We start from the raw sequence: 19,204 nt of genomic DNA, 5'->3' as shown, positions 1-19,204 counted from the left end.
CTTTTTCCCCCCCCCCCCCCACACACACACACCCGCCCACACACCCCACCCCTGCCTTCCACTTTTCTCTGTGATGACTGCTATTGATATCTTTAATCTGAGGTAGCTATAAATTGAAGGTAGTTGTTTTATTGTTGGATACGAATTTGTATGATTGGTAATCCTACGACTCTGTGTGATCGTTGCTTTTCTTTTCTCTTTGATTTTACCTCATTATTATTATTATTTTTATTATTTATCCTACTTGATTATATGATTAGTTGACATTAGTTATCAGAATTGTTTCTGTTTCTTATACTCCTTCATGCAGGGTTAGCAGGATGGTAACCAAGGGTCTGCTTACACACCTTGGATGTGATGTAACTACTGTTGGCTCACGTGATGAGTGCTTGAGAGTTGTTACACATGAACACAAGGTAGTTTTCATGGATGTCAGCATGCAAGGTATAAACTGTTATGAAGTCGCTGTAGTGATACATGAAAGGTTTGGGAAACGTCACGGTAGGCCACTTATTGTGGCACTGACTGGGAACACAGACAGAGTTACTAAAGAAAACTGCATGAGAGTTGGTATGGATGGAGTTATCCTAAAACCTGTGTCAGTGGATAAAATGAGAAGTGTTTTATCTGAGCTCTTAGAACATGGAGTTGTACTTGAATCTTAGTGAATGTAGGTGGAAAATGTGCAGCAACCATATGAAAAATTCACCCAAATGCACGAGGCGTTGTATATAGTTCTCGTCTTTGGGTTCTTGGTGATAACACAATATGCCACTTGAAGAAGGTGTATGTAACGCGACGTTGCTCGAGGCATTCAACTTATTTGTAGAAAGGAGTTGATTTTTCCACTAAGCAGAAGTGTTCATATTCCATGGAACTTTGTATAAGATCTGATATTTGACACCTCCCTTCATTTACTTGAAACATTAGAAACTTTATTGCCTTGGCTTAACATTTGGGGCAAAAACATGATTGGCCAATAGATTGTGTTTTATTTTTCTGTTTTTTCTATTGCCTTTTAATATCCCTAGTGTTTTCTGACCTTACTATATTGCAAAGAGCTTGAACTGAAGGGGTGTTTTGACTCTATGCATCACAGAAGCAACAGCAAATAACAAAACTAACTGGTCTTTCAAAAGGGGGAGGGGTTCTCTAGTTGAAAGTTATCAAAATATATTCTTTTGGGATTAAGGTAGACTTATATTTTTTTAATCATTATAATAAATGGGGGAATGGGAACGCGGAACGGGGAGTGGATTACAAGGTGGAATATTAAATTCTTCAATAAAGTGAAAGTTCAAATAGTCGACCAACTTAGTTAATTGGACTACTAAGTAGGTGTCTAACCGTATATTTCAAAAAAATTCACTTTGTTTGGAATTTATGAAGTCGGAGTTGTGTTTGATTGTACTTTTAACAAAGAATATTGGAATAATACTTTGTAATTAAATGCAACTTCAAAAGTGAATGGGGCAAATAAGATATAATTTGTTTTTTTTTTCAAATTTGAAAGACAAATTGAAGTTACCAACAAAGGTTGTGGTGGGGTAGTAAGTATTTCTTCGTCCTTAATCAATTGTCTCGGGTTTGAGTCTCTCTGGATATGGAGTCGTCTTTGTTAGGGAGCGCTTTACCTTCAATATGGAACTTCTCGGCCCGAAGTTGAATGTAGTGGTGCTCCAATGTGGGTATCAGATACCGAATAGAAATTCAATCGAACTTCAATCATGAAACATCGATTTTCAAATAAAGTGAAAAAATATTTTGTAATAAATGAATATTTTTTATAACCAAATGGGTCCTAAAATGTTTCTAGATAAGGTCAAGACTATTTTTTTTGTGATGTATCAAGGCATAAACATTGCATATAAGTGATGTAAGACGTAGTTACAAACTATTGTTGAGGCTCGCCATTCAATATCAAATTGGTTGGAAGGTATATGGTGTAGTATTAAAATGCATGAACAACACCGCCAAAGTAAAATATATTCTATTCGTTTCGATTTGTTTGTTGAATTTTGATTTGATACATAATTTTAAATAAGAGATGTGTAGAATAATATATCAAAATACTTTTTAATTTTGTGATTTTAAATATGTCAGATTGAAAGTTGAAATTAAGAATCATCAAAAAAAATATTTTTTTTAAAAACGAGCTAAAAAAATTAAAACAAACAATCAAAACCACGATCAAGGAAAAGTAGTAGTACTCCTTTTCAATTTATATGGTCGTATGCTTTTTTAGTTTGTTTAAATAATTTAATTAATTTGTCTTTCGAGATAGTTCGGTTGATTTGGAGGGTGATTATCCACAAGCATGATTTGGTCCCCTTCCATGTCTTCTTAGTTGAGTAGGTCGGATATGGCTTGCTAATGCAGTTTACATCTCTGGTATGGTTTACCGGCTATTCCAAAGTGAAGAATTTACTCGGTACACATAACATGCTCACCTAAAAAGTTGTGATAGAAGTTATAGCGGCTACGAGATTCCAAAAAATAAATAAAATTTAAAAAAATCATATGTTATCCTTAATAAATGATCTATCACAAGTTTTGAAAGTTCTTTTTTAAAATTTTCTTAAATTACGTGTATAATTAAATAGTATTAAATTAGAAGGTATGGAGTATCAATCATTATCACGTAACTCAGCTATCCATATTCCATACGATGATCATGCCTACCTTTAGGAGTTTGTTACATCAATTGTTTTATGTTTGACTTGAAAATGTATATATTTCTTCTGTTTTATATTATTTGATTCATATTAATATGATATATTAATTATTTTAAAAAAATTTAAGGTGTATTTTACTTTTTTTCATTTCATATTATCTGATCCTTGTTAATTTAATCAAGGCAGAGCTATGCATAATCGAACTTCCTTCAAAAAAATATTACTATTATGTTGTATGATTCGATTCATCTAACATAAGATTTTATGCCATTTTTATCATTGGACTAATTGAAATTGCACACGATGACATGAACAATTAGAAAAATCTCTCAATCAAAGTGGAAAAGAGAGAAAATATGAAGTTTAATAATCGAGATTGTTTGGTAGCTAGTAAAAAAACAAGTTTAATCATGTAGATCAGTTAGACTTCATATAGCACAAGTACCAGAATATAATATTATACAAATTTATAAAAATATATATATAAAATATCTAGTTTTACAAAGAGACCAACCATGAGTTCTGGTGCCCTATTTTTTCCTCTAAATTCGCCATTGCATGTATTAGTTATGTAGATTTCTAAATTGCAAACTAAATATACCATATTAATTTTATACATTAAAAACGTACCTCCTAACTAATTACCAAATATGATATTACATGTACAAAATTTAATAGATGCAACTTATCCTACCAAAGAATATGATAGTTATGAACCAAAAATTAAAAAAGGTCTCTGAAATTACCACTCTTTATATATTTTCCTTCCCTAATCATGAAGATTGAAAAAGAGAAAAAAAAAATTCAAAGTACAAAAAAATAAAAAAAAATCTCCCACAATCACTCTTTAAATAATAATATTGCTACTTTAATATTAGGGCACAGGTCAAAATATATAATAATTATTAGTATGAAAAAAGAAGAGAATTAAATCTCAAAGGATGCCCATGAAAAAGGCAGAGAATTAGATTCTTCATTGTCAACACTTTCTTTTGGTACATATTCAGTCCGATTAACTTTAAATTTATGTTAAAAATCCTATATTAAAAGTAAAACGCTCCCCAACTAATTAAAACATCTTCGTATCAATATGATAAAATATTTATCACTAAACCAAAATCCTTATTTCTATGTTTGGCCGTTCAAGAGTAGTGACACATCTCTTTGTACATTTGAGAAAATAAAAAAATAAGAATTTAATATGAAATTTATATGATGAGTATATAATATAGTTAAAGGAGAGGGTTGTAGCAACACTAAAATTGTCTTCTGTCAGACTATTTATGAGTTACGAGTTTAAATCGTGAAAGCAATCATTAATATATTTTCATGAACTTTGTGTGAATGCAGGATGTTTTGTACATCGAATTGTTATTTTTAATTTAGTATATCTTTATTTATATATATATATATATATATATATATATAGGAATTAACGTCAAATGCATAATTCATGTGATCAAATGGTCATTATAGAAAAAAACAACTCATATTTATTTGCAATTATATTTTGTGTCACAAGGCATCTACTTTGGACCACACTAAAGAGAACGACACACCATACCATCTTTATTTATTACCCACTTTTTATTTCTTTGGTCACTCATCTGATATTCGAAATTTATATATGAATTCGATTAATTTAAATTCATATAGTTGTTATTGTAATATATAAGATCACTAACGTGACCTGATTTATCTCAATTCACAGAACTATATTATATTGATAGCGAAGACGTCATTTTTGTCGAAAGGTGTCAAAATATAACAAAATAATTATCATATACGAATTTTTTTTTTTAAATCAACATATTATATATAGAAAATTAGGCATTTTAAATTTTACATGGGTATATAGGTTGGGAGAATCAAGAAAAGAGTAAAGAGACTTAGAAAAAAGTGAAAATGGCACACAAAATTTTCTCTTTTATCTTTCAGCAAGTGGATATAAATCAAGATTTCCATTAATTTGAATCAATAATAATAATACTTTTATATTCTATTTTACTTGTCACAATTACTAAAAATAACTATTTAAAATAATTATAATTTTGGAAAAAATAAGAGATAAATTAGGGAAAAGTTACCTAAATACACAACTTATTTTATCATACCTATTATTTGAAAAAAATACAAAACACCCTACCCTCTCTTATTCTCTGATACATCACTTTACGTGATGTATCAGCTGGATACATCTCTTTACGCGATGTATCGGGACGTTGAGTGATGTATTTGAACCCAGACGCAATGTATCGAGACGTTGAGGAATGTATCCGAAATTGGGACGCGATGTATCGGAACATTTTGAGATGTATCCGGATTCCACCAAATTTAAGAAATTTTTGTACTTTGGAAAAGAGTTGGGATAAGATGTAATTAACTCTTAACACTATGAGATTTGTGTAAAATTCTCATAAATTAGTTAGTTTTTTCTTTTGTTTTACTCTTATCACCTTGTTTGGATAGTTGTTACCCGGTGTATTCTATTGTAATATTGTTTAAATTCATTGTTAGGTAACAATGAAATGACCTATTTTATGTAATGATCGATTTGGTGCAATTGATTACCTTAATATTCTTTTCATTTTATCTTTATTTATATTTAATAATTCTCTTTTATTATTTACCTTAATTTTTCATAGTAGTTCTACCTTGTATATACCCTACTTTTTTTGTAGGTTTATCATTCAAATTATGGATATATGACATTATGTAACGGCGGAGAACAATACGATTTATCCATAGATTGTATTTATTTGAACAATATAGTATGAAACAATATAATTCAATACAATATATTATGAAACAATACGTCACAACCATCCAATGGACGTTTTTGTGATAGTAAAAAGGTAATAGTAACTCAAGATCAAGCAACAAGTTATTCAAATTATTTTTTATTTAATATTGAACGTATAAAACAAAATTAATTTGTCTAACTAGAAAAAGAAAAAAAACCTTTTGAACTTTTAATTAAGAAAAAAGTATCTTGACTTCCTCCTCCTTGATCTAGAAATGTTATGACTTTGGAAAACGTGCCTATTAGCCTAGATGACATGAAATTTAGACATTTTGGCCTCATTAGAGGATTTTATATTATTTTGTGCCAATTATCTTTCCATGATGTCATATGAAAGAAATGTAGCTACTTTTCCTCAAAAATTGTACATTAGAGTATTAAATCAAAACTAACTAGTAATAGTATAATTTAGGAAAATCATGTGATCTCATAACTTTAATTTTAGGATGAAGAGTCAAAACATACAAAAATTATTTTGTTTTTTGGAGTTATCTATTTAAATTATTAGGTGTGATTGAACTATCATCAACTATAATTAAAATATATCTCAACTATCAATTGTTCACTTTTTTTCATATGAACGACAATGATATTTCAGATAAGAAAAGGAAACAATTGATCATTGATATATGCTTTGATAAATAGTTGATCATAGTTCAAACTCACACCTAGTAGTTCAGTATAAAAACTAAAAAAAAATCAGAATATTTTAATTGTATTTTTGACTATTAACTTTTAATTTTATCCCTATATATAGAAAATAGGGGCGAAATAAAAAATACCAATTAAAACAATGTTATATCAGGTTGCCTAGCATGGAAGTGCTATTGCACAACTCGAAAAAACTCGTTCTCGGTTAAGGAAAGTAGAAATCGAAGTGGAACAATTTTGAGTGGCAACTTTTTTTTAAAATAATAATAATCTTAATATGTATATTGAAATTACTCAATTGGTCAAAAATATTCTCTTATGATTAATTTCAAACTTGCAATATTATAATTTCACCCTAAATTGTGACTTATTTGACTGTCAGAATTTTTATATAGAGATACTTAACAACCATAATGTTCCTTTCAATTTATGACCAACTTTTTATTCTAATTCCTATGGGAATATTCTGAAGTAATTTAATATATTTATTTGATGTCAATATAAGACTAAATGTCTTCGTTGATATTAAATACTTTTTAACATTAATTTTTTTTAATACTTTATATTTTTTAAAGAAAAGGAGTACAAAATTTTATGAAAACAAACAGAAAGAGAACTATTATACATGTAATGATGAGACTTTTGAGTAAAATGAAAAAAGTTGAATCAATCATTTAACATGAAGTTGTATATCTAAATTTTAATTTAATCATTTTTCTTTGAACTTCTCAAACATTATATATTTAATAATATTTCGAAATCAAATGGATATCTGTAAAAAAAATCTTTTTAAAAATGATCAGAAATTAAATATTGGTGTTTAAAATAAAATATCTATAAAAATTGAAAGAATCTAGAAAAAGGAATAGTGAATGCACCACTGCTGTCACAAGAAGAACCATTATAATAGTACGTACAATCACTTTCATTTTCCCCACCAACAATTCCCCTAAAATATAACACCTCCCTCCTATATAAATATATATATGAATCATGAAAAATCATTCGGAGACAAGGTGACAAACCAAATGAACCATGTATATAAGTTGATAGATTACATCTTGCTCAAAAACAAACACTGTCACATTATAGAATAACTGAAAGTTTGAGATAGACATAAATGAAAGTATGAAATTAATTCTACGTCAAGGACTTTATATACCAAATGTTATAAATATAATTATTTAATTCACTATTGGTTAATCCGTTGAGAAAAAATCTCAAACAGTTAAGAACGGATAACCTAATAATTTAAAAATCAAAATTATTATCAAAACGACTAAATCAATAATTCATTATCAATAACTTAATAATTTTTTTCGATTCAACTTATCGATTTTGATTCGATAGAACAATATAAAATAATCATATATTCACCATCATCACGCACTCCATTGTCCGCAGAGAAAAGACAAACAACTTTTTTAATATAATATAAATTATAATAGAAAAAAATAGGGAAAATATTTAGGAGGCTTTGATTTTATGAAAATAAAAAATATATTTAAAATTATTGAGATTAGAGTTGAAATTGTGTTTGCTCATACTTTTTATAAAAAAAAAAAAATTAGATTTTAAATATATACTTTTCTAAATATGTTTTACGTCAAACTTCTAAAAACTAGCAAAATCTGTAACTCGACTAATTTACTGAATTATACAATCAAATCTTCACAAAATAAATAATTACAAAATGTTATAGATTAGATTCCATATATGAGCTAGTACATACTATTACAAAAATTTTACTTTATTTTGAATTTTGAAATATGGAGTTATAATATTTGATTGTTTGAATATACTCTTCCTAAAAATATAAAACATAATTGAAACATGAAATATAATTTAAATAGAGTTATTTTTATCAAAATAAACATTTTAGGATAAAATTTGAAAAAAATATGTAGTAAAAGTGAAAAAGAAAAGGAAAAAGATTTTAGTATTTTCAAATTTCAAATAACTTCAAATTGTATTTGAATTTTATAATCAAACATTGATTTTAAAATTAAAATTAAAATAAAAAAATAAAAAAAATCATAATCAAACAAATCTTATAAAAATACCAACAAACATCATGTGATAAACATATGAATTGCAATATCCACGTTTTACACAAGGTGACAAAAACAAAGATTAAAACTGGCGGATTTAAAATTTTAAAATTAATGATTTTTATATAATAATTTTAAATTAATATTATATAACAATAATAATTGAATGTATAGTTAAATATTTAATAAGTATTTTAATGCATAATAATCTATGAAAAAGTTATTGTACTCTCATGAGCCCATACATTATATTATATTCTAGAGGAGAAATTCAACAACATGAGAGTTTAAATAGCTAATTAGTTAACTATAAAACTTTTCACATTAGTTGCTTTCAACTCGCCTGCTTACAATTTAAATTTAGAATATAATTTTATAAAAAATTAATTAATTAAATTATTATTAGTACTTATTATTTTTTATGAAACTTTTATAAAATTAAAATAATAATTGTAATGTATCATAAAAAAAACCTCAACAATTTCTTACTTTAATACGAAAATAAAATTACACTCAATATACACATTAAAAGAATCTTACTTTAATACGCAAATAAAATTACACTTGATGTACACATTAAATCAATAGTCATTCGAAGACTGTTCGATAATTAAATGCACAATACATAATATTTATCAATTAAGTTTAACGTATAAAAATTATATGTAATCTAATCTATAGATGTTATGATAAAAAGAATAAATGAGTCTTTCTATCTAGTATATGTTATAAGTATATTATATTTGTTAGTTTTAACCTATAATTATGAAGTTGCCTAAAATAATAAAATTAGCAGCTGTATTTGATATGAACTTGTAGAGATAGCATTCAATTTCAATTGTTTGCCCAATTTGTTTTGTTATGATCAACCTCTCATATTTGAACTATTTTATTCTCGTTTTTTTATCTTATCATATATTGAAGCAACTCTTGCCTTGTCTCAAATATCTTCATTCGTAATCCTGTTTGTTTTAGTACTTCCACACATCCATCTCAAGATCCTCATTTTTGCAACTTTCATCTTCTGAACGTGAAAGTTCTTGACTGGCTAATACTCTGCCTACAACATAGATGGTCTAATTATAACCATAATGTAGAACTCGACTTTAAGTTTTAATGGTTGCTTCTTATCACACAAGACTCGGATACAAGCCTCCATTTCACCCACTCTGCACCAATACAGTATGTGACATTATTATCAATCTCTCGTTTTACTTGAATAATAAATCTAAAATACTTGAAACTATCTCTCTTTCAGATGACCTATGTATCAAACCTCACTTCCACACCAGCCTCATGTATTACGCCAACCTCAGTATTACTCAACTTTGGACCCTATAGACTCTGAAATATATCTCCAAACATTCACTTTAGCTATTATTTCGCCACGAGTCTCAACAATCTGAACTATGTCATCCATAAATATAATAATACATCAAGACACCTCTTCTTGATTTACCGAGTCAATTCCTTCATCATCAAAATAAATAAAAATAAATTAATAATAATTCAAACCAAACTATAAACGAAGGATATTTTTATTAATTTTTTTTCATAATTCCACCTTCCACCTCAATTTTCTCTCTCTACTGCATTTCCTTCTTTCTCCCTCTGTTTTTTTCACATAATACATACAACACCACCTAAACTTCACTTCTCTCTACAAACAAAAACAAGAATACCACCAAATTCCTCTGCCTTCTGTTATTGAACTTTGTTGCTATATATAACAAAAACCCTATTGCCTTTTCCTTTCTCTCTCTTCTCTTCTTTTCTCTCTCATCACCTTCTTCCTAAATGAGTATTTATCAATAAACCCATTATACTCTCTGTGAATTCCCATTTGATCAATTTTTCATAAAGAATAATCAAATTGATAAAAAGGGGTTGCTTTAATTTATTGAAATTGTAGAATTTTAGTGTTTTCTTGGTATTTTTGAAGCTTTTTCTGTTCTGGGTGTGTTTTATTTTTTCTGGGTTTTGAGTATTTCATCAATGGCTGCTGGTGCTAAAGAAGTGTCTGGTGAGACAACAGTGGTTGAAGCTCCTGCTGTTCAGTCTTTATCATCACCAAACACTGATAACACCAGCAATAATTCTGAATCTAATGGTGTTAAGGATTCAGCCGATTCAATCGCAAATGCGAAATCGGAGTTTCATATGCATGATATTGCTGATATGTTGAAGAAACTTAAGCTGAATCCACAGGCTAAAGAGTTTTTTCCTTCTTCTTATAATCGTGCCGCTGGTGGTGATCAGATGATTCTCAGTAACTTTGTACCAGCTAACAAGACTATGGGTGTTGATGGTTTTCAAAATAACAGAAGGGTATAGATTCGTTTGTTAATTTTCATTAAAATTGTTGATTTTTTTGTATGATCGTTGAAAATTTTGATGCTTTTGGCTGTTTTGTTATTGTGGGTCGGTTGATGATATAATAATTAGCAGTAATTTTGCTATACTTGACTAATTGTGATGGAATGCGTATTTGGTTTTTAGTGTGTTAATCTGTGTGTGTGTGTTTTTTTTGTGTGCAAGTTTTCCTTTTAAGCATTTTGTCTTTTGGTTGAATTTGCTGTGATTTCTGAAATATTATAGCAAGGAAACTTTAACATTTCCTTGTTAAGAACTGATCTTTGGAGCTTTTCAGTAATTTGTTTAGGTAATGATCATTTAAAGGAATATAATTATTGCTGAATGTATTAACCGGAGTTCGTAGTTATCAAGGAAATGAAGGTTTTATGGTCAAAAATGGATTTTTACACCTGGTTTATTAATTGGGGATTCCTGGCATTCCATTCACTAAAAGTGGAAATTTGGCATTCAGTTAGTTGAATGGGATCATTGAATTATGGTTGTTACTGATACTTAGATGGTAAAATGCAGATGAGTATAATTGGTGTAATGCCTGACGTGAAAATTTGTCGTACTAGTGTGATTTGGACCTTTCAATTGCTTTGGTTTTTCGATGATACATAAATAAATAGAACTTTTTGCTGTATGTGGATGAAATAAGGGATATTTTGTTGTTTTCTTATACTTGTAGCCAAGTTTTTGTTAGTTCGTTTAATAAGCTGTAACAAAAAAGGAAGTAATCAAGTTTGGAGAAATGTTTAACTGAACATATGTTAGAGTAATGCATGTTTTCCCTTTTCATTCATAGTATATAAATTACGAAGACAGTAAAATCAATTTTGTGAAGTCAGGCACTAGTAGTAGCTGCTACTTTTCTTTCATTGTTTAACTTGCGAAGAATTTAAATAGTTCTTCACTAAGTTCGACTGTTCTCTGCCAATTTGGGTGGAAGAAAGTTTTGCATTGTGATTGGCATCAGTTTTCATGTAAAGAGATTGCTTGCGGGAAGCTAATGGCACCTTGAAATTGCATCCGTCAATCTGGGAACAAAGTTCTAGAATAAACTGGCACAATCAGTTACCAGAAAGTAATATACAACAGTGAACTCATCCCACTGAAAATGAAGCTTACATCATCCTGTTGGAACTTGACTTCTGTGCTTGTAGCATTCCATCACATTCAGTGCCATATTTATGTTTTTCATATCAGTATGGGGTTAACGGGTTTTAGTTGGTTAGTTTAAATGTCAGTTTTGTTTGTTTGAGTCATAAAGTTGTCATCTCTAACATCAACCAGTGATATTGTTACTCTTTGATTTTTACTTCTCTTTGATTAATGGTAGTTTCCTAATTGGGAATGCTTATATGTATTCATGTTAGAGTTGGTCGTTGTTCACATCAAGTTGATGAGGCCCTAGCCTCATCAACTTGTCAATGACATACTTGACATTTCAGTTATATCTTTGCCTGGATCAATTTGGTCATATTTTATATGCTAACTAGAATAGTTGAATCATGGACAACCATCTCCTTTGACATTTCAGTTTTATCTTTGGCTGGATCAATTTGGTCTTATTTTATATGCTAACCAGAATATTTGAATATGGACAACCATATCCATTTTCTTGTTTTCCTTTTAGTATCCCCTGAACTTTCTTTTCTGTGTTTCCACAGAGAGGCAACAACTTTAACCAGGGCAAAAGGAGAATGAACAATAGAGCTTATAAGGCTCAAAGAGAAGATAGCATCAGGCGAACAGTATATGTTTCTGAGATAGATAACAATGTAAGGATAGATTCTCACTAATGTTTTGTGATATTTTCTTATTAGTTCTCATATGGTATCTTTGGTTTTGCCTTCTCAATATCTAGGTCACTGAGGAGCAGCTTGCTGCTTTGTTTAGTGCTTATGGACAAGTAAGTCACTTTCTTCTTCTTCTTCTTCTACTACTTCATTGGAAAAGTCCTTTTCTTCTTCTGAACATTGATGTGATTCACTATATTATATATTTGATGCTCTTAAGTGCATATGGTTTCAGTAATTGGCGTAACTAAACTAGAAACAATGAATTCCTTTTCTCATCTGCTTGTGGAGTGGTAGCGTGATACGTAAGTATACATTTGTGTGCTACTTACTATCATACTTTAGCAGAACAAAATACTTTGCTTGGGAATCTGATTACCATATAAGTTTTACTTCCTTTTTTGGCTTTGATTTGATTTTTATTTATCGTAATTGTGCATTATAGAGTCTCATAATTCTTGACCATCAGATAATTTCATAACCAGCTAACGAAATTGATGACATCATATATGCATTAGTTATCTGGTCTGTTAAGATAATATCATTGACGAATTATTATATCTTTCATAAGTTAATATCAATAACATATTAATTCTGGCAGAGGTGGATGTGGCATACCAATACCATGTTCATCTGAACCTAGTACTTTCGGCGCAGAGTATAAGTATATGTAAAAATCCACGAAAATTGCAACAAATGGTAGATATGAACTCATAAATTCCTGCCTTGAACATAAAGAGAGACAGATGATTAAAACAATGAAAACAAAGACTCCAAAGTAAAAGTGCTTAGAGTATAATGAAACAAAAAAGCTTCAAGATGAACATATTGAACTCAATGTGATAGATATCTCTATTAAGCTGAAAAATAAGTACTTAAAAGCTGCCAACTTTCTTACTCCTGCATGCTTACTCTGAACAACAGTGAAACTTTTATAGCTTGAATTCTAGGATATTGAGAGTTAAAACATTTTAAAAAAAACTAAAGAAAACTCATGAAATTGACTTACTAAGGACCTACCAAGCAGACTTTCCCCATGTACCCTTGACCAAGAAATACATTCGATAACCTAAACCTGATTAGCAGTTTACTGATTGGAAAAACAATTAAATGTGAACCAATAAGAAGAGGGCATTCATGATAACAATTTGACATAAGAAGAAAATGACATTTGTAATTTTCTTACCTAATAAGAATACGACATTCGCAAAACACTATATAATGGTGCATAAGTTTTCATTTTTCCTCATCGTATCCAGTGTACTCATCTGCTTGAAGATACCTACCAGTGAATGTTGCTGACCATATTAAGGAGGGGGCTGGGATTTGTTGTGGTTTACTGCATGACTATGGTTTCTGGTGAGTTATCACATGGGTCGTAGTGTGTACAATACTGTACATAGCTTTCTGCAGCCAGCAACATTAGTTACACTTAAAATTTGTTAATTCCAGAATATCATTGGGCTTAAACAAATAGGAAGCTTTGTCGCCTTTTCTAAAGGAGGAATCTTGCCCTGATGTTTAGTGAGGCTAAGGCTTGAATTAATATTTAATATAAGGCGTGTAACATTTGATCAGAAAAATCCCCAATAGCCTCCTATCAAGAACATTTATGTCATTGGTTCATGTGGTATGCTAACTTGCGTCAACCGACTTAAGAGCTAGTGTACAGTTTGGTCTGTGATTTAGGCACCGATATAATGTTTTATTATGCACTTTGTACTTTTATCATATAAGATGGATTTCAACTGGCTTCATGGTGTATTTCGAATGGCGCTTCTTGTGAGCGGTTATGTTTGCATACACCTGTTCAACTATTCATTGTGGGACCAAAATCTGCCATGAAGTTCTGAATGTGTGGGAGGGCATAGATCGAGCTGCTTGTCTTGGGACTGTGAATGTGTTGCAATGAAAGTTCATTATGTTTATATCTATTTTGTCAGCCTAATATCTCAATTTTATGTCATAATTCTTTTACTTTCAAAATTACAAAGTTTGCCTTGTAGCTACAGCAAATTTGTTTATCTAATCAGTTAATCAACCGACTAAACCTCAAGCGCTGCCTGCATTTGCTTACTTTCTTGTTTACTTGTTATGCTCAATGTGAATGTTTCCTCTTTTCTTCTTCAAGGTAGATTGTCAGCATGTTCTCCGTGCTCAGAAAAACTAATGATGACTTTTCTCATTTTTGCTGCTTCCTTTCTAGGTCGTTGACTGCCGAATTTGTGGTGATCCACATTCCCGTCTTCGTTTTGCTTTCGTGGAGTTCGCTGATGAGTGTAAGTTGGATGTTTTGGCTTGAAATGTTCTTAAGACAGCTGAATATTCAAAAGCTAACATGGAATCGATCCTAGCAGACTCTGCAAGAGCAGCACTTTGCCTTTGTGGGACAATTTTAGGTTTCTCTCAATTGAAGGTCCTACCTTCAAAAACTGCTATTCTACCCGTGAATCCTACATTCCTTCCAAGGGTACGGATAAATATTTTGCACTATGTTCTTTGTCCAAAAAAAAAAAGAAAGAGCTTTGACATTTTGTTTTGCTAGTATTTGGATGATCTTGAGAAATAGTTTTATGTTATTCTATCTCATCCTTGTAGAATTGAGGTCATGGATCTAAATGCTTATTCTCAATTCAATGTTGATGTTTTGTGCAGTCAGAGGATGAGCGTGAGATGTGTGCCAGGACAGTCTATTGTACAAATATTGATAAGAAGGTAGACATTTTCGTCATTGAGATCTATTAAATTTTTCTTTCCTTGTATGCATCGTTCTGTCGGGCGCTTGTTCTGATGCGCATTGTAGTAGTTATTATGCTCTGGCTCATACTCAGTTGTTTGTTAATAAATATATTTCTTGTAGTTTCCATTTATTATAATTATTCACAACCAATTACTCTATTCTGAACAGGTTACTCAGGCTGATGTCAAGAATTTTTTTGAAACAAGATGTGGCGAGGTCAGTATGAAGTTTAAAAGTTTGAATGTTGGCTTAAGAAGTGTTATTGAACAACGCTTTTACTTTGCAGGTTTCTCGCCTGAGGCTTTTGGGAGATCACGTGCACTCGACCCGCATTGCTTTTGTTGAGTTTGTAATGGTATGTTTTCTTATCTTTGATGGAAATATATGTGTTAGCCTTTTGCATTAATTACCCTTTTATTCCTTCACACGTGCATTTTGTGTTTGTTCCCATGCTGTATTTGTGTCAGAGGATTAGATGTTTTGCATGTACCTATGGATTCAAATGTCATGATTCAACAACTTTCTCCTTTTTCTTTTTTTTTTTTTTGCTGGTTACTTGTGTAATGTGATTATTGAATGATGTATAACTCAACTTCCATTTAGTTGCCTCTGAATGTACCTCTCTTCTTGCCTGCATTATTCTTTGGCCACCCTTTTGTCCATGTGAGTGCTAGTGAAGAAAGGAAAGTTTAATATATTACCCCTTCCGGTCCACTTTACTTGTCGTCCTTACTAAAAATAGATGGTCCAAAATAGTTGTCATTTTAGAAAACCAAAATATAATTGAGTACAATCTTCTTATTTTGCCCTTCATAATAATTATGATTGGAAGTGTACTAAACATTGACTAAATTAGCATAAAAAATGTAAGTAAAGAGCATGTACATACTCCAATATTGTGATTTCAATCTCTTCATTTATTTTTTTAACAATAATGAGGCTGTTTAGGTACTTACCATTTACACCAACAATCTTTTTATTTATTGAGGAGAGATTAAATGAGAGAACATTTTTTGAAGAGCGATTAACATTCTAAATATTAAGGATAATAAATAGGGGTATGTTTGGCAAAACACATATTCCCTCTGGACCACTTTACTTGTCCCATTTTTTATTTTGATGCCACTTCAGAAACTATGTGTTTTGAATGCTTACTGGCGTTTTAGAACAGTCTCTTAATATGGATTGACATTTGAAAAAAATCTTATGTTTGCAAACTGCGCAGGCTGAGAGTGCAATTTTGGCTTTAGACTGTTGCGGTGAGGTATTGGGATCCCAACGCATCAGGTAAGCTTATTTACAAATGGCTATGGCCTCAGCTGATCCCCGCTAATTCTTTTCTGCGAAGTGTATTTCATTGTTCGTTTAGTATTGCATCTTTCTGAGATTGGTAAATTCTCTTAGTTGTTTTCTAGGAGGCACCACATCAGATCATGCACTCTTAACTCATTCCAGACCGGCCAAAAATTTTCCTTCTTTTTTTTTTGTCTCCAAATTATTATTGCACCATTCCATTCTTTCTACCTTTCTGATATCTGAAAGTCGAATAGAGAAATAATGATTACGACCTAAAGATCAGAGTGTTGCATTCTCGATAGTTGAGATGGGAAGTTAGTAGTTATTAAATCTCTTAATTGTTTCTGTTGCTTATCCAGGAAAAAAGAAATTGCTAATAGACATTAACCTGAGTTATCGTTAAATACATGGATATAACTTATGTTTAACTTGGTGCGACTAGAATATGCATCCAGTTCCTCTTTCATCACCTAAGTACTTGAAAATGCAGGAGTTGTCTTTTACAGTTATGGAAGATCACTAACTTTTGTAAAATTCTGATGATTAAAATGTCAAACATACTTGAAATTGAAAAAACTTCATTTTCTTTTTCTCACAACATTCTTTTAGTTTGTTTGTGTTCAATAGTGTTTACCTTCAACCTGAGTGGTTTAATGATGCACGTAGGTATGATGAAATCGCGATATGCAGATAATTGTTATCAATATTCAATAGCACTTCTAGTTATTACATTTCTATAAACAGAACACTTTTTAATAAGAGCTATCTCAATACTGTACCTCATGCAGTTATGACAATTTTGAGGACTACAGAGCCTTGGAGCTTCAGAGAGTTCATTCTATCCATTAGTCTTTTCCTAACTTTGCAACTTTATTTATATGTTGTAGGGTGAGTCCCTCAAAAACACCAGTGAGGCCCCGATTTCCGCGTGCCATGATGCAGTAAACCAATGTGTATGCTCATGGACCTGGAAAGAGTTCAGAGACAACCCCCCTCGGAAGACTTGAGGTCACCATGGGAAATCGAAACAAAATTCTGTTTCAGTAATCTCCATGTTCTTTCTTTTCATGTTCCTTTCTTTCCTGCCTACAGTAACTTATTGCTACCAAAAACAACGTAGCCATCGAGCCAACGAACTTTTTTAATTAGAATTTCCGCACTTCTAGTACTTTACCTTGATCGATCGTTCCTCTATGAATCTCTTGCTGGTTGGAACGCCAGTTCACAATTTGATCATTTGTCTCTGGATGTGCTTTACATGTTTCTTATTGCTCAGAGTGCATCATTTCCGCACCCGGACTTTAACTATAAGAACTCAACCATGGTTGACTGCGATATTGGCGTGAGGTAAGTGATGCAAGTGTATGTAGAAGACGTGTATCATGTATTTATTGATTTGATATAAAGAACTCGAGTGATCAAATGTGATTGCAATCTTCAATAACCCCACAAAGAAGTCTTGATCATTTCAGGGTTATTAAATAGGCAGTTTGGGTCCAAACTCCTACCGCTAATCTAAGTTTTAAGATGTGCATTCACAATAGATATTTTTATTTGTATTTGACACAAAAAAAAAAAAAAAAAAAAAAAAAGGTAAATCTTTTACTTAATTTTGTGAAAAATGTTGTTCTTTTTTTCATTTTTTGAAAAAAGTATATTTTTATTCGTATCAAACACACCCTAAAGCTTAAAAATGGGTTGGTCACAATAGATAGTAGATGGAACATTCCAAGAAATGGTAGCCCAAAAGATTGTGGTTTATTTAATATATTTCTTGATAGTTATTTGTTCAAAAGTATACCTATTTTTAATAAGGTTAATATTGTTTTCATTAAAATATGAATACGTTGATTAACTTGGAACCAGGAAGCTAACATAGTCAACATTATTGAATTATCTAAAAGGTGGAAATATTGAATATTGTCCTTGTTGTTGACCCCTCTTGTCAATTAATTACACTTTACTATACAAAAATTTCAAATAATTGAGATTAGATGTGGAGGGTGTTGATCATTCGAGTAATCCTTTTCTTATCATACTTCTACTTTTTAATAATTTTTTTATTTCAATTAATGTAACACATTTGAAATTTTTTAGAGTTAATAACTTAATCTTAATGGACAGACATTTGAATAAGGGAGCATTTTAATGTTTACGATGGAGTGATGTGTACCTATTCACACCACATATATTTTGTGGTCTTAATTCAAACGAGGTAGTGTGTCATGTTTTGTTTTATAAATTGTGGTCGAGTGATATGTAATTCTTCAATTTATATTAGAGATTTTGGGTTGAAATTTGAATATAAAGTTGATAGAAAGCACTTCATTCATTAAAGTTAAATTTTCTGACATGAATTTAGATTAATCAAAGCTTAAAATGAATATTAAATATCAAATGGTAACCGAAATTCTTTTATATTGGGTATGGTCAAGGATCTACTAGTCAAAATTGTTAGGTTAATTAAATAAAATTACCTTCAAACTCCAAAAAAGGGTTGAACATTTGTGTACTATATAGTATAATAACAAAAGGATGATTAATTTTATACTATTTCTATTTGGATTACTCAAATGTAATTTGTTTTGACTATATATGACTCATATTTCCGTTTTAGTTTAGGTTTGAGAAAAAGAATTGTTCTAATTTTCTTGTTCAAATCTAAAAAAATATGACACATTTTTTTTAGTAATAATTTGATTTTAAAATATTAATGTTATCGTTAATAGAATAAATTATAATCACATAGACATCTATGATTTGTTTTAACCACAAATTTCAAAAAAAATATTTTTTTAAATTTCATATTAAATTAAATAATATCATGTAAA

At 30.3% G+C, this 19,204-nt stretch overlaps 2 protein-coding genes across 3 annotated transcripts in view; both read left to right on the top strand.

The window, feature by feature from the left end:
• The window catches only part of LOC102588584 (ethylene receptor 1), a 10,127-nt gene extending 9,121 nt beyond the window's left edge, over nucleotides 1-1,006 (top strand). The window contains exon 7 of one of the 2 annotated variants that reach the window (XM_006349935.2): nucleotides 320-1,006. In XM_006349935.2, the coding sequence (XP_006349997.1) occupies nucleotides 320-665 (346 nt within the window). In that variant the 3' untranslated portion in view covers nucleotides 666-1,006. Of the gene's footprint in view, nucleotides 1-310 lie in introns of both variants that reach the window. The other variant, XM_006349934.2, reaches the window with a different exon arrangement.
• An 8,745-nt stretch (nucleotides 1,007-9,751) lies between these two features.
• On the top strand, nucleotides 9,752-17,630 carry LOC102588248 (polyadenylate-binding protein-interacting protein 8-like). Its single transcript, XM_006349933.2, has 10 exons — nucleotides 9,752-10,508; nucleotides 12,209-12,319; nucleotides 12,406-12,450; nucleotides 14,544-14,616; nucleotides 14,695-14,807; nucleotides 14,993-15,052; nucleotides 15,246-15,293; nucleotides 15,364-15,432; nucleotides 16,303-16,364; nucleotides 17,261-17,630. The coding sequence occupies exons 1-10, from the start codon at nucleotides 10,176-10,178 to the stop codon at nucleotides 17,316-17,318; spliced, it is 972 nt and encodes a 323-aa protein (XP_006349995.1). The 5' UTR covers nucleotides 9,752-10,175; the 3' UTR covers nucleotides 17,319-17,630.
• Nucleotides 17,631-19,204: the final 1,574 nt, after the last annotated feature.

Source organism: Solanum tuberosum, unplaced genomic scaffold, assembly GCF_000226075.1.
Source record: "Solanum tuberosum cultivar DM 1-3 516 R44 unplaced genomic scaffold, SolTub_3.0 scf00116, whole genome shotgun sequence".
NCBI lineage: Eukaryota > Viridiplantae > Streptophyta > Magnoliopsida > Solanales > Solanaceae > Solanum > Solanum tuberosum.
The sequence above is the reverse complement of the archived record's forward strand: the minus strand, read 5'-3'. Positions and strand labels throughout refer to the sequence as shown.